At 38.0% G+C, this 27,900-nt stretch overlaps 1 protein-coding gene and 1 pseudogene across 2 annotated transcripts in view; both read right to left on the bottom strand.

Moving 5' to 3' along the window:
- Nucleotides 1-27,900, bottom strand: part of Scaper (S-phase cyclin A associated protein in the ER) — a 359,173-nt gene that overhangs the window by 315,749 nt on the left and 15,524 nt on the right. For both annotated transcript variants that reach the window (XM_028865018.2, XM_028865019.2), the window contains exons 2-5: nucleotides 27,722-27,784; nucleotides 24,216-24,333; nucleotides 23,179-23,249; nucleotides 19,646-19,840 (exon numbers count right to left, since the gene is read on the bottom strand). In XM_028865018.2, the coding sequence (XP_028720851.1) occupies nucleotides 19,646-19,840; nucleotides 23,179-23,249; nucleotides 24,216-24,333; nucleotides 27,722-27,727 (390 nt within the window). In that variant the 5' untranslated portion in view covers nucleotides 27,728-27,784. The remainder of the gene's footprint in view (nucleotides 1-19,645; nucleotides 19,841-23,178; nucleotides 23,250-24,215; nucleotides 24,334-27,721; nucleotides 27,785-27,900) is intronic.
- Nucleotides 12,480-12,653, bottom strand: LOC114690385 (annotated as a pseudogene).

Below are 27,900 nucleotides of genomic sequence, written 5' to 3'. Positions count from 1 at the left end.
TATAAAGCCATCTCTCTAGCCTCTACCTGCATTTTCTTATGTATTAAAAAGAAATGATAAATGAGAAGGACAAAAGAAATTAAGATTATTTTGTTATTATAAAAGACTCACTATAAACTAGAATAATATTACTTGAAAGTAGAAGTATTCATATATATAAGTATTCATGTAACATATATTCATATATATAGCAAAATATAACCACTAAAAATCAGTAAAAATAAAACAGTCAAAACACTAAGAAAATGAAATAATGCAGAAATTTTAGTTAAAAGAATAACTCCTGAATGGGGGGTGGGCTGGGGGGGAGGGGAGGGGGCAGGAAGGGGGAGAACAAGGGAATCGTGGCTGTTATGTAGAACTGAATAGTATTGTAAAATAAAAGAAAAAATTAAAAAAAAAAAAGAATAACTCCTGAGAGCAGGGGCACGATGGGAGATCCTTAGGATCCCTGGACTCTGTCACCCTGGGTATGCACAAGTGCAGTAGGGAGCACTTCTGGGAGCCAGAGAAGCATTCAAGACAAACCACTACCCTCAACCATCATGCTTGCTGCAAGGTTCAGGCAGCCAAACTCAACGTGAAGGAGGATCAAGTGGCGATGTGGCTCATCAGGCACCAGCACACTCACTCATGCACATGTACACCCACTTACACACACACACACACACACACACACACACACACACCACAACACACACACGTTAAATTTTTTTAACTACAAGAAGAAATAGATCACTTTGCTACAATATTTGTAGAGCTCAACACCTACCAGAAATGTACAGACCACACAAGTACTAAAGCAGTAAGTTCAAAGGTGAACTCCACAATGTCACCACTCAACTGGATAACAATTGACATAGCAAGAGCATGTAGCAATGTGAGAATACACATTCTTTTAGAACTCACATGAAATATTCACCAAGATAGACCACATTCTGACAAAAAAAATGAGATAGAAATCATGCAATGTTTACTTTTAGAAAACAATGGATTTAACTATGAGTAATGTGAAAAATCTCAGCATGCATAGAATTAAATTAAATATAATCCATGTGTATTATCAATTTAAAATATTCATATTCTCCAAAGCAATATACACTTTCAATGCAATCACTTATCAAAAATCCCATTGTATTTTTCACAGAAATAGTTCCATAACTGTATAATTCATATAGAATAAAACAAAAAGATTTGAAATAGTCAAAGCACTCTTAATAGGAAAAACAACTGAAGACAGCATACTTTCTACTTCAAATTATTTACAAAAAAATATAATAATCAAACAAGTACAGTAAATATAAATCAGACATATAAACCTTATAAAACAAAACAGACCATAAGAAAACAAACATAAACACATGTTGATATTAACTTTTTGACAACGATAATATCATCAATGAGTAGTGTTAGGGAAACTAAACAACTCCATGCAAAAGAATAAGAATAGTCCCTTGTCTTCACCATAGAAAAAAGACCTGAAATTTTAAAAGTCTTAGGAGAAAAAAAAGTATGAAATTCCCTTGATATTGACCTTGGAAGTGATCTAGATCATACCTAGAAGCTCAGGCAACAAAAGCAAAAAAAATGAACTCTATAAAACTAAAAAAGCTTCTATACTATAAAAAGAAATACTCACTAGAATAAAAGTATCTTACAAATTGGGAAAAATACCTCTTATGATATATATCTGACATGGGACTAATTCTCAAAAATGTAAGAAAATCACATAACTTAATAGCAAGGGAAAACAACCTGGTTTCAACATGGACAAAGGAAATAAGCAGAAGAGCTAGATATTTTTCCCAAAGGAAATAAAAAGTGATCAACAGCATTAACTGTGAGAAAAATGCAAATTGCAACCTCAAAGGCACACTGCCTACACAGATTAGACTGGGTACTATCAAAAGGACAGGTGATAGATAACATGCTGGCTGAGGAAAGAAAGAGAACCTTTGTACTCTGTTAGTGAGGCTGAAGTAAGTGAAGCTGCTGTAAGACCAGGATAGAGAATCCTCAAAAAGTTAGCATTACAATCACCACATATCCTAGCTGTCCCTCTGCAGATCATATATCAATAAAGAATCAAATCAGTACCTTGAGGGGAGATCTGCATTCCCATGTTCACTGGACCATTATATGGATGCATAAAGAAATTGTGAGATGTTGGAGAGTACTATTCAGCCTCCAAGGGGGGGTTGTGACATTTGCAACAACATGTATGAACCTAAAATACATTATGCTAAGTGAAATATGCTAAATGGAAAGAGAAAGCAGTGTATCATGCAGGGAAAAACTAGCATAATACACAGAAACAGAATTAAGGTTACCATGGACAAGAAGCAGAAGGAATGGGGAGACTATAGGATAAAAGATACAAATTTCTAGTTATATATAATAAGCCTAAAGGTCTGCTATAAAGCATGAGGACTACAACTAAAAGTATTGAATTATATGCTGAAAATTAAATAGATTTTGATGCTATTACTACACATATACAAAAGGAACAATAAAGTAGTCCCATCCCCTAGACAAAGAACTACAGGCAACTAATGACTGCTAGGGAAGGAAAATTAGCCTCACACAGGATGAGCCTGTTTATCAGTTCTCTAATGAAGAGTGGTCAGTCCTAAACCATATACACAGAAACAACAAAACACACATTCAGCAGGTTGTACACACACACACACAAATAATAATAAAGAGGCTTTCAACTTGAGATAGGGTCACAGGAGGGGTTAGAGGGAGAAAGGCTAGGGAGAATATGATGTGATTGTATTTCAATTAAAAAAATTTAATAGAAGAGAACCAATCAATAAAAATGAAACTCAGGATTCAAAACCAGTCATTTTTTTAAAGTAATAAATGCTTAAAATTTTGCCACATTTCTTATGTGGCTGGTACAAAGTCAAATGAGACTATATAGGCAAGGAATTAGATACCATGTAACCAAAGAAACTGCGCTATAGCTTAGCAGCTGTGTCTCTCTAGGCAAGAAGACAAAGGTGAATGAAGGAAGCGAAGAAACTTAGTACTGCATCTCCTACTGGTCAGAATGTCCCTCTGAGCTTCCAAAGACAAATACTAAATTCACTGAACAGGACAGAAACATTTTAAAGCCAGTTTACTTTGGATGAACATACCATCTCTGCTCTCTGTCCACATTCATAATTAGCATTATTGGACTCTATGTTTCTTCTTTTGTGTATGTATGCATGTAGGTACACATGCATGTGTAGGTATGCAAATACATGTATACATATGAATACAAATAAAGTATCTTGCTAAATTAGATGCTTATTATTTAGGCAAGGCTGACTACCCAGCAACCCCTCAGGATGCCTATCTTTATCTACCAACACTGGAGTTACCAGGTGTGCCTAGCCATGCCCAGGTTTTTACATGGCTGCTAGGGATTCAAAGTCAGACTCTCATGCTTGAAAAGTATCCTGAGATGGTTTGAATGAGAATGGTCCCTGCATCTAATATATTTGAATGTTTGTTTCCCAGTTGATGAGCTGTTTGGGAAGGACTCAGAGGTACAGCCTTGGAGGAAGTGCCAGTGGGGGTGGGCTTTGTGATTTCAAAAGCCCATGTCTCTCTCTCTCTGCCTCCTCTTTGTGGATTAGCATGCAAACTCTATGCTACTGCTCCAACAAATGCCTGCCTACCTGTTGCCATGCCCCCTGCCAAGACAGTCGTGGATGGACTTACCTATTGAAAATGTAAGCAAGTCCCCAATTAAATGCTTTCTAAGTGGCCTTGGTCATAGTGTCTCTTCACAGCAACAGAACAGTAACTAAGATGTGCTCTTACCCATGAAAGCATCTTCCCCGTTCATCGACCTTATCTTTTGAGGCAAGATCTTTCATTGAACCTGGAGCTCACTGGCGGGCTATGTGGGCTGGCCAGCAATGTCTCTGTCTCCCAGCACTGGGATTACATATGCATGCCACCAAGCCTGACTTTCTATATAATGCTGGGAATGCTGACTCAGGTTCTTGGGCTTCAACAGCAAGCATTTACCCTCTCAGCCATTTCCCCAGGCCCTAGTTTTCTTCTTTAGCTAACTCAAAATTATACTACTGTGACAGTATATTCTATACATCTCACGAAAGTAATCTTTTGTAATGAGTTTATTATACATCTAAATGTCAATTTTATTTTATGTAAGAAATGAGTGCAAAGCACAAGTCACTAAATATACTCCTTTGTCCTATAAAGAAATTGATAAAGTATAATCATGTATAGAAATACTGGTTCACTAGCCAAAGCTGTCATTTAAATGCATAAGACAAAGAAATATAAACTATATTCATTTTTACCATCCTACACCATTCTTACTGTAAGAAAAATCAGTGACAGGGCTTGAGAGGTGGCTCAGCAGGTAAGAATATTTACTGTTCTTCCAGAGGACTAAGATTTAGCTACCAACACCCACATGGCAGTCCAAAACCATTTGTAGTTCCAGTTCCAGGAGATTCAACGCTCTCTTCTGGGCTCTGCCGGTTTGCTGTACATATATACATGCAAACAAACATTGATAAACATAAAATTAAAAAAGATCTTCTAGCCAGGTGGTGGTGGTGCACACCTTTAATCCCAGCACTCAGGAGGCAGAGCCAGGCGGATCTCTGTGAGTTCGAGGCCTGCCTGGGCTATAGAGTGAGTTCCAGGAAAGGTGCCAAAGCTACCCAGAGAAACCCTGTCTCGAAAAACCAAAAAAAAAAAGATCTTCTTAAAAATGCCAGTCTCACTTTACTATAAAGACTTTTCAATAGGCTCAGGAAGCATCAGAAAATGCAAGCCATTATTTATATAATATATTTTTCCATAGCCAAGCTTAAATTAACTTTTTAGAATCCATAGCAAATATCTTAAATGGACGCATAAAAGATACACTTCATAAATCAGATCCAGTATTAATAAATTTGTCAATTTATTTACAAATGAAATAAAGTACCACCCTTAATAGTCATAAAAGGTATACTCTACTTTAAAAGACTTCTGAACAAAGAAGCATTATGTACTTCCTTTCAAAGGTAGTCCTTGGTGCCAAATTACTGGTAATGAAAATCTACTACAATCAGGAAAGGGACAAATCTAAGAAGTTAGCTGGCTTCCTTCTCTCAATTCTACTAATATAACTCAAATTGTCTAATTAAAATCATTCTACTTAAACTACCTATATTAGATGGGCACAGAAAGATTTAATTTTGAATGATTTATTTTGGAAATTTTCAACTGATTTCCCTTTTGCTTGAAAAAAAAAATTGCATGGCAAGACCATAGCAACTATATTTTTTATACTAGCAGGCAGAAAGAAAGTACATTTGATGGTTAGACAGTGTATTTTAAGGAATGTTTAGCTCAATGTTATCAAAACTGATCAGAGTGGTAGCAAGCAGCTGTAATCTGAGTCATGTTTGCAAATGAACGAATACAAACAGGCAAGGAGCTGCTGGAACTGTGGAGCAGCCGGCCCGCAGTCACTGATGCACATCTTTCTCCCTGAAGCTATGAAGGCCATTTTGTCAAGCAGGATGAAACAGAACAAAAGTGGCTCTGAAAGTAATGCTCTAGGCACTCAGATAACTACATATAGATGTACGGCTAAAATTACCAATTCGTTTACCAATTGGCTGCAACTGATTCAATTGGTTCATAATTAATTCTAGTAACTAGCACAAAAAGCAGGATGGTTGACGCCATGTCTTTGTCCTCCAGACACACAATACTGGTGCACAGGCCCTTGGGTCCAAAACATCAATATAGCCCTCCACTTCAGCTACAGGAAATGAGCACTGTGGGTGCTGGTGGTGATGAAGAGGTAAAAACATATATCATGAAATCAGAGTCAAAAGAGAACTTTACTAGGGAGGTGCTTCAGCAAGATGAGTATGATTTTTAAGGAACACTATTTTGTAGTAACTTCTTAGTTTGTGGAAGGCTATTACTAAAACCATAGTTCAAAGAGGAAATCAGCAAAAAGCAAAATGGTGGTTAAGTAATTTTAATTTTTAAAACTAATAACAGCTCATCTCATTAATCATTCTCTTCTTTCAAATATTTCTTCTTGATTTTCAATATAAAACCTAGAATGACATATAAATATACTTACCAAACTCCTAAGGGGGAAAAAAACCAAGAAATGAAAATCTGTTAGAAGCCATTCTCCCATAATTTCATCATTACCAGCACTTCTGCGAGCAAATAAAAGCTGACACTGTCTACATAATAATACAAAAATATTTTATTGTGATTGCCAACCACTCTTAACTCAGCAGCAAGTTGTCTTCCCAAATGTTTTTCTTACAGAATCCCCCACTGCTGTGGAGTTGCCAATTTAAAGTGTGGCCCTAATGTAGGTCCATGTGCTAAATAACTGATCCCCAGAATGGCAGTATGGAAGGTGCTCAAACTTTAAAACTGGATCTTAGTAGAAGGTCCTTAAACCAAATAAGGCATGTCCTCAGAAGATGTGGGATCCCAGTCTCGCTGGGTTTCAGTTCTGACATGTGATTCTTTCCTCATTCACATACTCCTGCCATAATAAGGGACACAGACTTGTGACTGTGAAGGCAATATAGACCCCATCTTAGGGTAGGGCCACCATCTTAGACCACCTGCTGTACTCAGTTCCAGGAAGGACCTCAGGAATGTGCCAGGACAACTCAAAGGGATACAGAGGAGCATCCTCCTGCAGACATCTTGTCTGTGGTTTATGGCCCTTGAAGATATCTAGATAATCCTTCTGAGCAGTCCAGATAATCCTGTTCAGCAGGTTGTGGTTCCCCGCCAAAAGTCTAACCCAATGGTTTCAAATGTGGTTTTGAGCCCAAAGTCTAGACCAATAGTTTCAAAAATATCACCTTGCCCCATACCCCTTCTACCCAATCCCAAGTTGCCAATTTCCGGCTGGTGGTTTTTCCCTATAAAAACTATATATATATATATATATATATATATATATATATATATATATATATATATACCTGGGCCTGCGGCCACAGCCACCACTACATTTCCCTCCATTTGCCTAGTAGTGGCCTAGGTTGAACCTGACAATAAAAGGACCCTTATGTGCTTGCATTGGAAACCTGCTCCCTGGTGGTCTCTGGGGGTTTCTCAAAACGGGTACAACAGTGATCTACACAAAAGGTTCTATAGCAGAACTGAACTGAAGCCAAATCTTTAGAACTGTGAGTTAAACTGACCTCTTTTCTCTATAAACATTGCTCATCTGTGGTATTTTATTATGGTAACAAAAACTAAATACACCTACTAAGAAAATACAAAGGTGCTTGTGAAAATAAAAAGACAAAGATAAGTTACAAGGCTCACAACAACACATACAAACTCAAATCCCCCACTCTTTACCTACAATAATTGTTTGAGGCATTTATTTTGCCTAAAATATTCTCTCAATAGCAAATAATAAATTTATGTGAAAGTTGAAAGGTGCTCAGACCAACTTGCGCATCCAAAAATTAAAGTTAAATAATGTCACTGACTTTTATCCAAAGTCACACAAATAGGAAATTATGTTTTTCTTTCAGGACACAGCACAGATTTCACACACAGTTTCCTGTGACCAACATCCAGAAGTCACCACTCTTACAAGCACTATCAAGTATAACAACCAAGGTTAGTGCATGCTGAAAACCCACAAGAGCCATGCAAGTAAGTCTTTTCTCTTTCAAACTATTTAAGTTATGCTAACATGTCCATTTTCTAAGTCACGTAGAGAAAATGGGTTTTTCAGAAAACCTCTTCCTTCATTGCAGCACTGTACACAGAGAAGCAGAAATTATTCTGCCAAAAAAAAATACTAAGCAGTCTTTCTCACCAAAGGCAAATCTATATTTATTCTAATAAAGCAGGAGAGTGATGACTACTACAACTACAACTTTTGTTACAATGAACTACTTTTTATTACAAGAACTACTTCCTATACTGAAGTGACTTGACAGTATTAAAGAAAAATGTTGTGATAAAAAAATAAAAACAGTAACCAGAATCTTTCAACAAAAAGTGTAAATAATCAAAGATAACATCCAAGGAAAGAACATAAACATGGATGTTCTCTCTTTAGCAAAAGCCTAAACATAAATAAAAGAGAAACTATCTGGCATTTGAATCAACAATGGGCTGAAGGTCATTTAGGGGTAATTTAATTGCAGTTATACTTTCTTTAGGTCTTATAAGCAGCACTAAAAATAAATATCTTTGGAATAAATAAATGTTGAGGGTCAGTCAGGGTGGCACACACTTTAATCAAAGGCACTCAGAAAGTAGAGGCAGGTGGATCCCTGAACTCAAGGCCAGCCTGGCTATATGGTGAGTTCCAGAACAGCCAGGGCTACATAGTGACACTATCTCGATCGATAGGTAGGTAGGTAGGTAAATAGATAGATAGATGGACAGATGGATGGATGGACAGACAGACAGACAGACAGTTAAAGTAAGTATTGTTGGAAATAAATGTTGGAATACTCAACATATAGTTGCTGAGGATAGAGACATCCATTTTAGTTCCAGTCCTCAGGCCTGCTGCTGACTCACTGTTTAATTTCAGAACTGCTAATACTTTTATAGTTCTTCATCAACACATAAGAGTGCTGGAGTCTATGATTTATAAGATGACATTTACATATTATGATTTATGATTCCATTTCACATTCTGTCCCATTTTCTTATTACCTATTTCATTTAAAAAAAAAAAATCTAGCTCCAGGAAAGGCGCAAAGCTACACAGAGAAACCCTGTCTTGAAAAACCAAAAAAAAAAAAATCTAAACTGTCATATTTCTCCAGTCTTGTTTTACCATTTATTTATTGAGTGTATGAGCATGCACATGTGCAGACACACTAAGGTACCCATGGGGAGGGCAGAGGACAACTTGCAGGATTGGTTCACTCCTCCCTCCTATATGGGTCCTGATAGGTCCAAAGGAGGCCCCCAAATAGCAGTGCTGCTGACAATGTCCTAAAGGACAGTCTGGGCTCCGCTCAGGACTCAGCTTGTGAAGTGGGTTTCTGTTTGTCAGGAAAAGCCATTATTTCCCTAATCCAACCCCTCACAGGCAACTACCCTGGCAGGGCATGGAGTTCGTATCTGTTACAGATCAAAAGTCCCCATGCTAGTTCCAAGACTGTTCTGGCTCCCATGCCTTCCCCTACACTGGAACCTGTCTCCTTAACATTGGCAAGGCTCTCCCCGCTTTTTGTTGTTCTGTGCTGTTACTAGAACTGAACTAAAGGCTTTACACACTGATGTGGCTGTTAGATAAAAGATAAAATATCGGTCTTTTTTTCTTTTAATTCTATAGACATCAAAAGGTGCTCTTTTGAGACAAATAGGCACAGTCATGTAGGATCCTGGGGTTTAAAAATATAAAATGTTGCCACAAACAAGAATTATGGGGCTGGAGAGATGGCTCAGAGGTTAAGAGCACTGGCTGCTCTTCCAGAGGTCCTGAGTTCAATTCCCAGCATCCACAGGGTGGCTCACAACCATCTGTAATGAGATCTGGCTCCCTCTTCTGGCCTGCAGGGATATATGCAAACAGAACACTGTATACATAATAAATAAATCTTTAAAAAAAAAAAAAAAAAAGAATTATGACCAGATTAACAGTCTCATTGAAGGAAGCCTAGCAAAAACAAAACTTGGAAAGCCAAGTACATGCTGTTTTACTGGGGAGCACTGTTGTGAATCAAACCTAGGGCCTTACACGTGCTAAGTACACAACATACATACGAAGCTCTATACTAAGCAGCCCAAGTATAGGCACTTCTAAGGTACTTCATCCTTTAATAGAAAACTACATCTTTGCTTTCACCTAGCCTGTTTAGGATGGCTATCTGGCCTGTCTGGGAACACTATCTGGTCCATCTGGGATGGCTATATGGCCTGTCTTAAAAAGCTATCTAGGATAGCCCTCTCTAACTTGTCAGAGAGGAGGTTAAATTTCCAACTCTTCATGAATTTATGCAAAGAGTTCTTATCATTCCTCTTGATCCTTTTTCATCCATGTTAAGACAGCAAGATTTAAGTGGAATTGTCATTGGTCCAAATCTGCAACTTATTTTCAGGTCATAACCATCTTTAAGACCTCATCAAAATAATTTTGTAATATACATATGAGCCCAGCAACCCCCACGTTAAGAATTCCTACCCTGGCACTTGAGTAAAAAAGATCCTATTAAAGTTTTCCTCCAATCCTGGATATCTATTTTTCCCCACATCTGCTTTCAGAAACCTCTGAGTACCTTAAATTCATACACATTTTGAAATACTTACACTTTAAAGTCAGTTATTTCTCTATTGCTGTGATAAAACACTGTGACTAACTTATAGAAGAAAGAATTTATTTGGGGGCTTATGGTTCCTGAGATTAGAGTCCACGGTGGCACAATAGAATTAGCAGGAAGCTGGAGCAGCAGCTGAGAGTTTACATCTCAAACCACAAAAAGGAAATAAAACACACTCGAAAATTTGAAACCTCGAGGCCCACCCCCAGTGACAGTTAATATTAAGACTTATTAAACAACGTGTAATGTCCATCATTTTGTTGCTTTGTTGTTGTTGTTAGATCTCTTTTGATTCAGTATTCTGGGATTGTTTTTCTTCCTCGTGCCTTCTTGGTCATGTTTAACCTTCTCTTCAGACCTAAATATTTCTTCTAGAGTATATGTAGCACTGGTTTAGTGGCCACAAGTTCCTTAAATCTGTTGATATCATGGAAAGTTTTCCCTTGTCCTTTGAGAACAACTGAGAGTTTTGATGGGCACAGTAGCCTGTCTTGGCATCTGTGGACTTTCGTAACTTTTAGAACAAGGGTCTAATCATTTCTGGCTTTCAGTCTCCACTGAAAAAGCAGTGGCTGGAAAACAAGATTCAAGATGGCAGCAGCAGCAGCCCCCACAGGGCCATGGGCTATTCCTAGGAGCCTGAGAGATACATGGAGACTTCAAGGGGAGACAGTGGTGGAGGATGAGCTTGCAGAGCATGCAATATCACTGGAAAAACTTTTAAAAAGGCAGGTCTAATGGTAACATGATACTTTTAAAAACTGGTTTCACGGAATTGAAAAAAAAAGATGGCAGATCGGAGCAGCGTGAGAAATGGAGAACATCGAAACTGAGAGAAGTGGAACTAGAGACAGTAGAGGGTGGCTGAGGTGACAAAGGAACATGTCCTTGATGAGCAGGGCAGGACCTCAGGCCGCCGGGAGGCTCAAGCCACCACAAGACCACTTCACCCCTTTACTGCCCACTAGGTCTGGTGGAATGGGGCAGTAAGTAAGCAACTAGAGATAGGTGTGGGAGCATAGTAGCTTTTAAAGGTCCTGACCCTAGACATGCTGCCCAACTGCATGACCACCCAGACTCTGAGCAACAAGATATCTAAGATGAAGAATGGTTCAATTTCTGGATTAAGTCTCTTCAAAAGACTGCCATGTTGGTGTCCGTGGTCCATGCTGCTGCCAGCTGCTATGGGCAAGGAAGCTTCTTTTGCAGTGGTATTGATGACTACTGATTCATAACTGAGTGAAACACTGGAGGCTTCTGTGACACCCCCACCCCCGCCACGCCCCAGCCCCGAGAAAAGACATAGTCCAGACAGGAAGCTACTGAAGAAAGTCCTTAGAAACTCTGATAAAGATGCCTAAGTGTAGCTCTTCACAGTTGATGGCTTTGGGGAGGGGGGAAGTCAGAGATGGGACGACCATGGGGCACTCAATTTTCTTTAAGAGAGTGGTTACTAGGAGTTTGACCAGGCTCCAGTGAGTATATAGACAACACAAATTGTACTTGGTGCTTTTTTCTGGGGGGAAGGGGACACAAAAAGGTGTGAGGGTGGACCTGGGAGAAATGGGAAGCAAGTGTAAGTGAAAATTGAATGAAATTCCCAAATAATTAAGGAAAATATTAATACTGAAGAAGGAAAGCAGCAGTTATTCCAATCTTTGTATGTGACTTGATCTTTTCTGCAGCTTCTAATACACTTTTTATTTAGTGTTTTGGCTATTATATGATGTGCAGAGTTTTTGTTGATTTGATTGTTTTTTCTGGTCCCATCTATTTGGTGTTCTCTATAGCTCTTGGACCTTGATAGGCATCTCTTAGATTATGGACATTTTATTCTATGATTTTGTTGAAACATTTTCTGTGCCTTTGGCCTGGGTCTCTTAGTCTTCTATATCTATTATTTATAGGCTTGGTCTTTTGATAGTGTCCCATAGTTCATGCATGTTCTGCTCCTGGCTTTCTTTGAATTTGACTTTTTTTTGTGGATTTATCTAATTTTTCTCCTTTGTCTTCAGGACTTGCTATCCTCTCTTCCACTTGATATAATAAGTTGGTGAGGCTTTTCTCTGAATTTTGGGTTGAATTCCTGAAAATTTAATTTCATTTTCTGGCTTTTCTTCCAATATTCTATCTCTTTATTAAATTCCATTTTCTTATCTTTAATTGCTTCCATTATTGCATTCAGCAATGTAACAGGATGTAAAATTGATACATAAAAAGCAGTCTTCCTATACACAAATGACAAACATACTGAGAAAGAAATCAGGAAATACCACTATTCAAAATAATAATGATAAAATACTACACTTGATCTTAGCCAAAAGGCCGAGAAGCGATATAATAATGATAAAATACATTGGAATAAATTTAACAAAAGAAGTGAAAGGCTTATATAATGAGAACTTCAGACAGTTATTTTAAAAAGAATGAGGATATAAGATTTGAAAAAAAAAAAAACTCTCAGGCTCATACATTGTAGTATTAAAACAGTGAAAATGGCATTTTACCAAAAACCTACCAACAACACAATCCTCATCAAAGTTCCAACACAACCCTTCACAGATGCTGAAAAAAATCTTAAACCTCATGTGGAAACACAAATGAACCAAGATAGCCAAGAAAACATAAACAATAAAAAAAACCACTGGAGTTATCACCATCCCTTATTTTGAGTTTAACTTTAGAACTACAGTAATAATTAAAAAAAAATTGTACTGGCATAAGACATGCTAATCAATGGATTGGAAATGAAGACACAAGTATGAGCCAACACTCTTATACCTGCCTGATTTTCTGTAAAGAGGCCAACAATACATATTGGGAAAAGGGTAACATTTTCAACAAATTGTGCTTGTCAAGCTGGAAGGCTATATGTGGAAGAATGAAATAAATCATTTTCTCTCACAGTGCACAAAACTCAACCCCATATGGATCAAGGACCTCAACCAAAGACTCAATGCCCTGAATATGATGAGAGGAAAAAGTAGGGAATATCCTTGAACTTACAGGCAAAGGATAGGACTTTCTGAACAGGACTCTACTAGCACAGGCATTGAGACCAAGAATTTAAAACTCAAGTTCTTCAAATATTCGATGGAGAGATGGGAAACATAGAGGAATGGAGCAGTGAATGAGCAGTGGAAAGAGGCAGAACTAGAGACTCAATGGTAGTGGCAGGTGTGAAAGAAGCCTGCAGTGGACAGAGGAACATGTCCCTTCCCCAGTAGTCAGTGGGTGGACAGGGTGGTGTGCAGCAGCCTGAAGCTTGCACTCTGACTCAGCCCCAGAACACTGTCTAGTTGCACAATCACCCTGGTTCTGTGCAATGACAGGATATTCCTTGAGGTCACTTTGGTATCTGTGGTCTGTTTCCCTGGGCTATGTGGAATCCCAAGGTTCCTGTAGATGTCTGTGGTCCTACAGCAGCCATGATCCATGTTGATATCCCTGACCCAAGTTACCAATGAAGGCCATACAGAAGATGTCCTTGGTCCTTGGTATGTGGCACCACCAAAGGCCATGCTAATGTCCATGGGCCATGCTCCTGCAGGAGGCCATGCTGACATCTGTGGTCCATGCTGCTACTGAGGGACATGTTTAGATCTATAGTCCTGCTGTGCCTAGGGGACATGCTGATGTCCATGGTCTCTACTGCCACTAGAGACCATGTTGAGGTCTGTGGTGCATACTGATGCCAGAGATCAAGTGTAAGTCCATGATCCATTTTCCTGCTGACTGTAAAGCCCAAGAAAGCTACTTTTACCACAGTATTGATGACTGCAGATACACATTAAGAAGGACATAGAAGGCTTCTGTAACAAACCCTACTCCCACCCCAGCCTACCCCACAAAAAAGTAACAGCCTAGACAGAAAACTATCTAAGAGAACTCTTAAAACTTGTGAAAAGGATACTGAAGTGTACAAGTGATGGCTTCTGGTGGGGAAGGGCTAGATTTTCTTTAAGGGGTTGGCCATCTGGAGTTTGACCATGCTCCAGTGAATATATGAGCAATACAAACTGGAGGTTTTTTTTCTTCTCCCTTTCTCCCTCTCTCCCTCTCTCTCTCTTTGCAGGGTGGTCACAAGTGTGGGGAGGCAGGCCTGGGAAGACTATAAAGTGAGTGTGCTCAGGTTTCATGATATGAAATTTCCAAATCATCAATAAAAAAATTATGAAAAGAAAAATAAAAACAACTAAAGTTCTTGTACAGCAAAAGGTGTCTTACAACTATTATTGCTGCAATGAAACACCATGACCAAAAGCAAATTGGGGAAGACAGGGTTTATTTCACTTGTAGTCCTATATAGCAGTTCATCAGCAAAAGCAGTAAGGACAGGAACTCAAACAGGGAGGAACCTGGAGGCAGGAGCTAATGCAGAGACCATGGAAGAGTGCTGTTCACTGGCTTGCTCCTCATGGCTTGCTCAGTCTGCTTTCTTATAGAACCCAGGACCACCACCCCAAGTGTGACCCTACTCATAATAGTCTGGGCCCTCCCACATCAATCACTAATTAAGAAAATGCCATGCAGGCTTGCCTACAGCCTGATCTTATGGAGGCATTTTCTCAACTGAGGCTACCTCCTTTCTGATGACTCTAGCTGGTGTCAATTTGACATAAAACCAGCCAGCAAAAAATAATATCATCATTCAAGTGAGACGAAAGACTTGAAGAATTGGGGGGGGGGTCTTTACTAGCAAAACATCTGACAGAGTGTTAATGTCTAAAATATTCAAAGAACTAAACAATAAATATATAAACTTAAAAAAATCAAACAACCTAATCAAAAGATGGGGCATAGATCTAAACAGAGAGTTCTCAAAAAATAAAATATAAATGGCTGAGAAATGTGTTTTTAATATTCAAAATCCTTTGCCATCAGGGAAATGTAAATTAAAACTACTTTGAGATTTCATCTTACTCCAGTCAGAATGGCTAACATTTTTAAAAAGGACAAAAATAATGATGGTAAATGCTGGTGCATAAGGAAAAGAGGGCAGTTTTTCACTGTTAGTGTGAGTGAATAATTGAATAAAGCAAATTGGCACAGCCATTATGGAAACCAGTGTGAAGGTTACTCAAAAACTGCAATAGATCTACCATATAATCCAGCTATACTTCTCTTGAGGATACACCAAAAAGACTCTATATCCTACTCCAGAAATAGGTGATCATACATGCTCATTGCTAAACTATTCACAATAACCAGAAAATAGAACTAGCCTAGATGCCCATCAACAGATGAATGAACAACACCATTTAAAAAGTGGATTATCATTCAGCTACTAAGAAAAATGAAATTTGCAGGTAAATTAATGAAACTAGAATCAATCTTCCTGAGTGAAGTAACCCAGACCCAGAAAGACAAACAAACCTCACAGAGAATTGCACCTAAAGCCTCACACATGCTAGGAAACCACTGTAGCATGAAACTATGCCCCCAGTTCTCTATTGTTTTCTACTCTTTATTTTGAGATGGGGCTCACTAATTTGCTCAGGCTAGTCTTAAACTCACTCTGTAGTCCAGGAAGGATTTAAACTTTTTATTCCCCTGCCTCAGCTTCTTGAGTAGCTGGGATTACAGGCTTCTGGCAGCCAGCCTATCTCACACTACAGTTTGAACTTTTCTTAACTTACTGAATTGAGAAATTTCAACCCATTGAGATATAAACATAAAATAATTGTAGCTTTCCCCATAATTACTCAGTTGAATCATCAACTTTTTGAGTGTGAGTACTAGAATGCCATTTTTTTCAGCAGCATTCAATTACCAGAACTAGATGATAGATGATGACTTTATTATCTGAAGACATCACACATCTTACATCACACATAATACAGAGAAATCAAGCTAGAGCTGAGCTGGATGATAGCCCCTCATGGCTAGCTTTCATAGTGCTAGAAGGTACTATGCAGATTGCTGTGGGGAAAGAGGCATCAATGGTCTTACTCATCTGTGAACCCCACAAACTACAAACCTGACAGGTAAGATGAACCCACTTATGCAACAATGGTGTAACTGTTATAGGAGTAGCTGGGAGCTCTCTGATTGGATCTGAGGCCCACTCCAGGGGAGGAAATTTATGCCTGGTACTGTAAACACACTTAAAAGTCCCATGGTGGGAAAGGTCATAGGTCCTTAAAGGGGACTTAATTTGGCTGTACAGCTAAATTGACATAGTGTAGTCCCAATCCAATGATTACACCGATGGCCTTGTTGAAACTAAGTAAGTCACAAAACAAAACTAAAAGTCATTAATCTTGGAGAAAAACAAGTAGGTAGGGTGTATTGAGAGAGGTGGGAGGGAAATATTAGAATGTGTGGGGAGAATGTAATCAGAATGTATTATAAACATGTATGAAATCGTCAAAAAAAGACTTAATAAAAATGTATTTTAATTATTTCAACTGATATGCAATCATAATAATACATAAATGGGATAGAGTGAGATAATCAAATAAAGGGTAATTAACATTTGTAAAAACCATGGTTTTTAAATCTCATCTACTGACACCCTCAATAGCACGAGTGGCAAGAAAGAGCATAACTTGTTCTTATTGGCTCTTTCTTTCCTTCATCCTCCACAGCTCTCCTTCTTATCTCTTTCCTTCACAAACTTCTACCCTCTGCCCTAAGTGGTACCTACAGAAACAGCAATATTCTACTTACTAAGCCTGCCAGACATTAGTGATGGCCCACCGTAGTCATTAGCCAGTCCTCTCCTGGGAGCTCAACTGATGGCAGCTGTGAACAAAAATGCTCCCAGGACAGGACATGTTCAAGGTCTTTTCTCTGACTCAATTTGAAGTCAGTGGCCTCAACCTCATCACTGCACAGATTGTGGTTTCTCACAGGTACCATATGTGATCTCCAGGCAGTGTGCAAGTTCACACAGGTTAAGTCACCTGAAACATAAGAGGATGGGGCTAGCGATTTCTCTGTAGTTAGAAGCACTGGCTAGTCTTCCAGAGAACTGGGGTTCAATTCCCAGAACCCACATGGTAGCTCACAATTGTCTCAAACATCAGTCCCTGGGGATCAGATGCCCTTTTCTGGCATCTGCAGGCACCAAGCACCCACATACATGCAGAAAAAAAAAAATTATAATACAGTATGTACTTAGACTAATGATCACATTGTACCTATTTACATTATTTTAGAAGTCCTAGTAGGAAGAAGGGTAGAAGATAAAAGGAAAATAAGTTACCAGATGAGTCTTCAAGCATCTTGTCATAGTATAATCATCACTCTAATTTTCTCAAACCCCTTTTCACTCTTAACCTATAACTTACATAACAAATCTTTATAACTATTAAACTTGTACAAAACTTTGGATAAATGAGTGACAGAACCAGATATAAAAGCCACAGTTCCTTATTCCAAGGATTCCTCAAATACAGGAACACTAGGGGAAGGTGCCAATGTTTCAGTCGTCACATGAGCTGTGTCTGCACCTGGCCAGTTTCACTCCTCTACAGAATACACTTCGCAAACAAATTTGATTTCTTCAATCAGATATTTCCTTTTTTAAATCTCAAAAATCAAAGAGCTCTAGGAATCACCTAGAAATTATGCAATCTCATATGCTCACTTTTAGGCTCATATCCTCACTTTTAGACTCACTTCTCAGAACCCTTGTAGAAGCAGCCAAGCCCCAAACCAAATATAGTAATGTTTCCCACCACAATATGCGACTCAGTATACTCAAATGATACAATTTTAATTAAAACTATTTCTTCTTAGACTAGCAAGATGTGTGAGCAACTTAAAGTACTTGATATCTCTCCTTACAGCCTGATATTAATCCCCAGACCCATACAGCAAAAGGAGAGAATCAACTCCCACACATGTGTCATGGTACATACACACACTAAATTTAACTTTTAAAAATTTAGTAGTTTTCTTAAAACAGAAAAAGTTTTACATGATAACAATATTAATTGTAACCACTACACACATACATACTATTGTTCATTTTAGAATTTACTTCTGATGAACCACATTTTCAAGCTAATATAAAACTTACCTTAGCTTTTTCCAAATAAAGAGGAAACAAATGCTACCTCAACCTGTAACTTTTCTTTGACTTTTCATGCACTGCAAAGGCTAAATAATAAACCATGGTCATCATTAACACCAGTTACTTGAAAAATATAAATTTAGCCGGGCGGTGGTGGCGCACGCCTTTAATCCCAGCACTCGGGAGGCAGAGCCAGGTGGATCTCTGTGAGTTCGAGGCCAGTCTGGGCTACCAAGTGAGCTCCAGGAAAGGCGAAAAGCTACGCAGAGAAACCCTGTCTCAAAAAACCAAAAAAAAAAAAGAAAAAATATGTATAAATTTAGTTATCTCTTTAATAATTCTATGAAAATGTACCACTGATTTTCTTTCTTTCTTTTTTTTTTTTCCATAACTGAGGATCGAATCCAGGGCCTTGCGCTTGCTAGGCAAGTGCTCTACCACTAAGCTAAATGCCCAAACCCTGATTTTCTTAATATTTTACTAAATAAAAATTAACATAGTATATAGATTACATTTACTAAAAGACCATCAAGCTGTTTAGTGAGTTTCCAGAACAAATTATGCTATATAACTGTTTTTTTTCTTTTCTTTTTTTTTTTTCCTTTTATTTTATTTTACAATACCATTCAGTTCTACATATCAGCCATGGATTCCCTTGTCTTCTTACAATCACAAGGTTACCTAAAATCAGAAAATACCTTACAATGACATCCCAATCCCACCCAGGATTGTTTATGATAACAATCAGTCTCTTTTCTCTAACCAGAATGAATTAGAAGCATGCTAATTATCTCAGCAGAAAGGGAGCAATTTCTGACTAAAGCAGGAAGCATGATACCAAAAAAGAACATGAAAATCTCACCATAACCACCCACAGTAGCCAAACATAATGAAGATATGACTTTTGAAATTCTGTTTGTGTGTTTGTATGTTTTCTCAAGTGTGCACACATTTGTGTGTGTGTGTGTGTGTGTGTGTGTGTGTGTGTGTGTGTGTACACACCATCTGATTCCTTCCTAGGACTATGAGTTAAGTAGTTTTCCACTAAGTCTTTCACAGAATATGAGAGGACATATATTACATAACATAAACAAAACCTTAAACTAAAAAAATCTTAAAAATCAAGGAAGTCTCAAGCATATGTCAGTCAATCTTGGTGTAAAGGTCAAAAAAAAAACAATTATCACTACAGGTAATGAAGTAAAAAGTATACAATTAAAACTCAAAAAAGTGAGGCAAACAAGTCCGATGTAGAAAAACTTTTAAAGCATCTGGCTTTAGATGAATGACTCCTTGCACACCTTACCTTACATTCCACCACACTCTGATCCGATTCACAAGTCACATAGATTTCATCTACTGCCCGACGAAGATTGTCAAAAAGAAATGCCCAGTAGCGAGCTCTTAGGTCAATTTTCCGTGGGTGCCTTGCTTTTGTGGGACTTTTATCAAAATTTTTCTCTCCAGTTGTGGATGTTATTTTACAGTCTACTGCAGTACTCTGATGAAATAAATGAAACATTTAAAAAGGTAAGTAAAAGGCTTCTAGGAATTAGATTTTTTTTTTATAAAGCACACCTTTCAACACGAATATTTAAGACATTCTTTTCAGTTTATATCACACTTGAGCCCATCAAATAAATTTCTGCCCTACACAAAAGGTAAGTTTTTCCCGTAAAAATCCTAGCATGGAGAGGGAAGGGAGTCCCGAAGCCCCACCCCAGGCTGAGGAGCCCATGTCAGTTAAAGGCTGCTGAGAGAGGAGGAGTCCACATGCATGCCCCCATCTGCACACATGCCACAGTGCAAGTGTGGGGGCCGAGAACGATTTGTGGGAGTGAGTTTTCTCCTTCCATCGTGTGAGTTCCCAAGATCAACGTCAAATCATCAGGCTTGTTAGTAAGCACTTTTACCCAGTCATCCTGCCAACCAGCTGATCTCAGTTTTTTTTACAGGATACTATTCATGGAATAACAAACCCATTCCCACGATACTGGCATGATACTTTCTGCCAGGCTGAGACAGCAAGAAGATTCTGCTGGGACCAGACTGGGACCATGATCTTGGATTCTCAGCCTCCAGAACTCAGAACTATATACCAGATAAATGGCTATTGCTTTTAAGTTACCCATTTTGTGGAAGTTTGTTAAAGCAGCACAAGACAGATTAAAACAATATAAACACTTTAGTCTTTGTGTATCTGAAACTGATTTTATTTTACTTCTGTAATGGAATAATCATCTGAATAAGCACAGAACTAGAGCTTAAGAGTTCTGTGGGTTCGCTTGCCTTATAACTCTTAGCTACTGCTCCTTTGTTTTTTTGTGGCTCCAAAGACTGCTAGTGACCTGTAATCCGGTGTGATGTTACTTTTGGTAAGTTTAAAGACTTTCTTTTGCCCTGCTGTTCTGAAGACTGTAAAATAGATCTAAGTATAAAGCTATTTTTATTTATGCTGCTTAGTTCCAGTTTATGTTCTAACACCCCTGAGAAGTCAGCAAGTAAAAAAAACCTTCAAGGCACACTTATTTTCTACTTTTGAAAGCCTTAGAAGACGTGTACTAGAAATTCCACTGTAGATTCCTTCACATCTTCCTCGTCTTCGGTCCTCTCTTAGTCTAAATCCCCTCAGAGCACCCTCTAGCTTGAAGGGTCTTTCACTATTCTCCTTCCAATGTCCCATTTATTAATTGTAGTTTTTCAAATTTTCACTGACACATCTATAAATATTTGAAATTAATACTTAATTGCTTTATTTCATAATTTACCAAATTTCCTGTAGTTATTCTTTCTTGTGAGGAACCTAAACTCATTTATTTGAAAGTTCTCTTTAGAATAGTATCTAACTTTTCATTACGTAAATAGGAAATTCCCATTTGTATATTGACGGTTTTTATGGCATTTTCTTCATATGCTTTGACATTTTATTTGGCAAACTTATTTTGAGTTTCGTGTCTTTCACTTTCTTACTAGCTCACTTTTAGATGCCATCAATCTGGCCCATTATAGTTCTCCTTCCCACGTCTTCTACTGGAGCCCACAGCCCTCCCTCAGGGAGTATGACAGACTGAGTCTTCAATCAGAGGTTACTCCTGAAAGCAGCCCCCACTGCAGACAGCCTCCAGACATCACTATCATCAGCCACCACCCCAGCAGGGTGTGTCCTTTCAACCTCTGCAGGGTGTGTCTTTTTCATTCTAGTATTGCACAGTCCTATACAGGCCTAAGTGTAGTGATATATTGTGCACCCTAATAAACTTGCCTGAGGATCAGAGGACAGAGCCAGCCATTAGAGTAGATACAGAGGTCAGGCGGTGGTGGCACATGCCTTTAATCCCACACTTAAGATCTCATGCCTTTGCTTGGGAAGCACACACACCTTTAATCCCAGGAAGTTACATGGCAGGGCAGAGAAAGGTATATAAAGCATGAGGAAACAGGAACCCTCTCTCTTTAGGCTGAGGATTTCATAGAGGTAAGAACTAGTGGGTGGCTGTTCTGCTTCTCTGATCTTTCAGCGTTCACCCTGATATCTAGCTCTGGGTTTTTTATTGAAAGACCATCTAAGATTCAAACAACACCTAAGTTTTCAAATCAGACCCTGAACATGTTTCCCACCACAAATGGCATCCAAGATCTTTATCCATTGGAACTCATCTTCCAGATGCTTTGACCACTTAGTCTGTGTCCCCAATCCATTCACTTCTAAAGAGAAAGTTCTGTTCTCTTTCTGTCTGGAGACAGTTATCTTGTTTTAAAAATATCTTTTATTCATATCTAAAAAGAAAGTTTGTCATTGATGATTCTGTAAGATGCACTCTTTGTGAGCTCACAATGATAGCATGATTTGAAGTCCATTTTCTTCACATCAAGTTTTTGGTTTATATAAACATAATATATCTAATAATATCAAGTTAAAATAACAAGTATAAAATTAAAAACTATGAAAAAGCTAACTATAATTACCCTGAACATCTTTAAAATAAGGGGTAGGTCTAGATTCTCTACAGCTTTAGTGACTCTATTTGGAAACTTTTAAAGTCACTAAATTGTGACTTCTACAAACTAACAGTATCATTACTTACAGAAAGAATATATCACAAATTCCCAATATGGACCATGTTGTAGAAAAGTTAAGGTTATAAACTGAAAACTGACAGTATGGGCTGAAATACTGGCTGGCTGTCACTCACTGGGTTGTTACACAGCTCTCTGAGCATCTGTTTCTCTTCATACAGTAACTTCACTTTCTTGTGATACTGTTGGAGGTACACACATGTGTGCAAGTGTTCACACCTAGGTACACATAGGGGGAGGCCATAGCAGGAGCTATTCTTCATCTACTACTATCCACCTTATCCTGTTTAAGTCAAGGCATTTCAGTAAACTGAAAGATTGCTGTTTTGGCTAGGTAAGCTAGCTAGCCACTCTGTAAGCTCCTAGGATCCATCTGTATCCGGCCCTCAAAAGTAGAGTTACAGGTACATATTGCCATATCTGGCTTTTTTTTTTTTAATGTGGATGATGAGGATTTAAATACAGGTCCTCATGCTTGCACAGCCAATGGGTCATCTCCCCAGCTCATAACTTCATTTTGTTAAGTGAAGAAAGTAAGGCCTTCCGCCAAGGGTTACTATGAAAACAAAAAAAAAAAAAGTATCTATTTATAAAGTACTCAGAACTAGATAAATAGTGAATTCAGAATCCATACTTTAAAATATTACACTAAATTTTTATGTAAGTAACATATACAATATTCAAGTCCTTAAATTTATATAACCAATAATATGCTCAGGAAACGAATTAAAGCAAATTAGTAGAAAGGTGCATATGCTGTACCTGTTTAGTGGTTTTATGAGTGCCTTGAATTGTCCTCTTAGATTTTCCACCAGTTTGACATTTAGGTTTTCCTTCAAAGCATGAGAAAGGAAATAGACACATAAATGAAAAGAGATAATATACAACTAAACTACAGGTGATATATAATATACAACAAAATGACACAATGCATTAAGGCATCTCTAGTACCTAATTTCCACCCAGAAACCATAGAACAGTACAATTTTATTCATCATCAATGAATGTAAACTACTGATGAAGTTTTTTTTATTGTTTGATTTTTAAATCTATATTCTTAAGTCTTAAAGACTGCTTTATTCAATGACTTTCTTGGAGAGGAATCTTCAGCCCTGGAATTTTGTTTTTAAACATAAGCATTCTACTAATAAGATATTACCCACAGCCTAAGTGTATTCTTAGTTAGCTTGAAACATTCTATCATGTAAGATTGCTCTCAAAGAAAGAGCAAATAATGCCACCAAGAATCTCCCATTAGTCAAATCTACGACAATCTGCACATCAAAAGAGAGTCATATATTATGCCCCCATTTAATACTAAGTCAAGAATCTACACAAATTTAAATGTATAATTACACATATGTTTTAAATTAAAATGAAGAAGAGCTATTCTTTATATTAGAAGGCTAACTGACAAATGTAGAAGAAATTATGAAGTTAGTAAATCAGCATTTCAACTACCAGAATAATAGCTTAATAATTTCATTATTTTTTAAAATAGCAAATGAATAATACTTTTTAAACTATTTTTTACAAAATAAATTTCATTTACTATGTCAATTTGGTGAAAAGTTCTAATTGTGTAAACTGATTTTAAATCTACTCACTCTTCAGAACTAAATATAACCTTATACATTACATTTTTGCTTTGTTTCATTTTCTTTAGACAGGGCCTTGTTATATTGTCAAGGTTAGGCTTGAGCTCCTAAGATCAAGTAATCCTCCTGCCTCCAGTCTTCCAGCACACTCACCTGTCCTCCCAATTTACAAAGGGGAAAGCTAACTTCTAAAACACATACCATCATCGTCTTTGCTTTCTAGTGGGACACTCCAAGCGATCAGGTTTCTTGCTGTACGACCCTCCTCTGCAACAATTCTCCTCACTTTGTCATGACTATTGGAGCGCTGGAAGGAAGCCTAGATATATTGAAACAGTAATATTTACGAGACTATTAGGTATCAATCGCCATTTTGCATATATCTAACAAAGTCATTATTCTTCATACTTAATCAGAGAGCAAATAATTAAAAACTATTTTGAGATGGCTCTGTGGATAAAGTACTTGTTGTATAGGCATGAGAAAAAGAGTTCAGATCTCCAAGATCCATGTAAAAACCGAGTGATATGGTACAGGTCAGGCAGAGACAGCCAGCGGTTTAATCAAAATAGGAAGTTCTAGGTTTAGTGGAAGACTGTCTCAAAAGATAAGGTAGAGGCAGGCAGATGGCTCAGTCGTAAAGGCTCTGGCCAACAAGTGTGAAGGCCTGAGTACAATCCCCATTACCCACACAGTAAAAGAACAGAACCGACTCCCGTAAGCTGTCCTCTGACCTCCACACATGCGCACTGTGGCACTTGCATGCACACGTGTATGCATACATACAAATGCATATATAATGACTTAAAAATAAAAGGGGAAAGGCTTGGGTGGTGGCTTAATGTATAAAGTGCTTACTGACACCAAAAAAAAGCTGCAACAGTTTTTAAGACAAATCATAACATATTTTAAGCTTGTGGGAAGAATCCTATAGGGGGAAATTTTTGGTTATGTGAGATAAAGGGAATAAGCATGGCAGCTAAATCTATAAACGTGAGGATCTCAGTTCTAACCACCAGAACCCAGGTAGAAAAGCTAAAACCCAGCACTGGAAGCAGAAACAGGAAGTTCCCAAGAGCTCCTGGCCAATAGGTGAGCTCCAGGTTCAGTGAGAAATACTATCTCAAATATAAGGTGGAAAGCAAGAGTATATGACACCCAGTGCTGACTTCTGGTCTCCACACACACATACACACATGCGGACCCCAACACATGCACAAACACACATATTCCCACACATGCACCATGACCACGTGGTGAGAGGGGGGAGACATCAACTGTCAACTCTGGCCTCCACATCATGAACACACAAACCAATCTGAGGTTTGGAATGTGGCTCATCAGACACCAAGTCTGTCTTAAGGTTTAAAAAACCTAAAATAAAAATTTTAATTACTTCTAAAACAAATACAGTCTAAAGTTTCAACAGCTACATTAAGCAGCAGAACCACCAATCTGTACCTATGCCAGCCCCACATCTTACATATCAACAAGACTAGTGCGTGGAATAACAATCAAAATCCCAACGGAAGGAAATTCAAAAGAGAATGGCAAATGAGAGACTAGACATAAGAATAAAACTAGAGAAAAGACATAAATCTAAAATAAAAATAAAACTCTTGGAGTGTTACCTAAAAACAATATTTTTAAAAGATAGGTCATATTTTATGCTCATGGGAAGAATCTGATAGACAGAAAATTTGTTATATGGGGAAAAGAGAACAAACATGCCTGCTAAATCTATGAGTGACAAAAAATAAAGTTTCAGTACACAAATGAATGAACTACTACTAAAAAATCTAAACTACTAGAAAGAAAATGATCCTACCTATTAGAATACTCTGATCAGAAACTAATTCATATCTTCTCTCCAGAACTTTTAGCCTTCTACTTCATTGTCTATGTTTACATCCCTTCACTCTTCTGGCCTTGCCCTGAAATTCCCAGAAGCACCTACCTAATTAACTAAAGCTTTTACTCTTCTCTGTTTACTCTCACGCTTTCCAATGATGTAAAAATCCTCCTCCATTTATCTGAACTTACCACTATCACTTAAGATTACCCAAACATAGTTTTAAACAAAAGCATCACTAAGGATTCCAGGCCAAATGAACAAGTTTAAATTGATGTCATACTGTTAGCTCTTTGAGATAATTTCCTTGTTCCCCTATAGAAAATCTTACAGGTATAGACTTCATGACATACAACTCACTGCTCCTATGTCCTATCTAACTCAAGTCCTCATAAAGCAACAAAAACAAAAGAGATGACCTCACAGTCCCAAGTCTGCAGTAATACTAAACCTGAACCTTTGGATTGAATGCTCCTTTCTCCTATGAACATCACTATTACCAACTTAGTTCTTTTGTACTTAATGCAGAAAAACTTAGAGAAAAAGCCACCAGCTTGAGGATTGTCTTTATTCTTTATTCTAACATTTAACATGTAAAAAATTACTATTCATCTTGTATGTGCCCAGAACAGTTTTCATTTCGTATTATGGATGCTTTCTGTAACATGCTGAATGTGCTCCTTTCAGTAAAAACTCAAAATCTGATCATTTTTTAACAACTAATTCTTATAAACATGTCAGTATCATAATGCTTTTAATCATTCTAGTATGATTAAATATTAAATTTGTAATACAATCAATGAGTATGAGATACATAATCACTTTATAGATGTCTATTTCAACAGCATTCTTACTCAGGTTCTTTTCTTACAGATCTCAACAAATTTTTGACTCTAAGTCATAGTGTGCCACCTAGTGCTACATAGAGATTTTACACAGGCTTGTTCAAATACTTAATGTTTCAAATAAAAGCAATAAACATCAGCATTAAGTTATATTTAAATCTTGCCCTATACACTCTAAGAAATCAATTACTCAGATGTTCACCACAGTCTACATACTTCTGAGACTTGCTCCTATATTCAAATCTTCCAAGGAGGGACTTGGGTAAGACTACAGTCCCTCTTCCTAAGCCCTCCATTTGAGTAGTTTCAGGCATATAGAAGTGCCTGGAGACAGTGAGTTGTCAAAGCGTCAGGAATGACAGCATGTTTGCTTCCATTCTTAGGTCCCCTACCTCGGCGCCCATCCAGGATAAGGCAAACCAGGAACTTAGCTTGGGTTTACTTTTAACAAGAGAGGCTGGTCCTCATCTGTTTTCCTATCCCACATTCCACAAGTGTCAGACCGAGGCAACAGCAGTGCCCGAAACAGTGACTAAGACTGAAGTTTACAGATGAAGAATAGACGGCAGAAGTAGGGAAAAGAAGAGCAAATAGCAAACACGTGGAAACCTAAAATCAGTTTTTAAAACAGCTTGATCACAGTGGTCAGGGACACGGCTCAGCGGGTGAAGGCACTTGCTGCCAAGCCCAACAACCCAAGTTTGATCCCCGGAACCCAGAAGGTGGAAGGAGAGAATCAACCCCTGAAACCTGTTCGATCATCTCCCCACGCACACACTATGCTACATGTGACACTGATAAACAAACAAACAAATGTGATAAAAAAAAAAAAAAAAAATAGCCGGGCGGTGGTGGCGCACGCCTTTAATCCCAGCACTCGGGAGGCAGAGCCAGGTGGATCTCTGTGAGTTCAAGGCGAGCCTGGGCTACCAAGTGAGTTCCAGGAAAGGCGCAAAGCTACACAAAGAAACCCTGTCTCGAAAAAACAAAACAAAAATAGCTGTACTCACCATCATTTTTAAGTCTCTTCCTTGGCAAGATCATTTACCATATAATCCCATGGGTTATAATTCCTGCAATTAAAATATATATCCTTAGTCATAGCATTATCACAAAATCATATTTAATCATTAAAAGATAAAATCTCACCCTCTATGTTTCTCATTATATTAAATACAACAAATTAATA

Source organism: Peromyscus leucopus, chromosome 7 (assembly GCF_004664715.2).
Source record: "Peromyscus leucopus breed LL Stock chromosome 7, UCI_PerLeu_2.1, whole genome shotgun sequence".
NCBI lineage: Eukaryota > Metazoa > Chordata > Mammalia > Rodentia > Cricetidae > Peromyscus > Peromyscus leucopus.
This window is presented reverse-complemented; position numbering and strand designations above follow the sequence as displayed.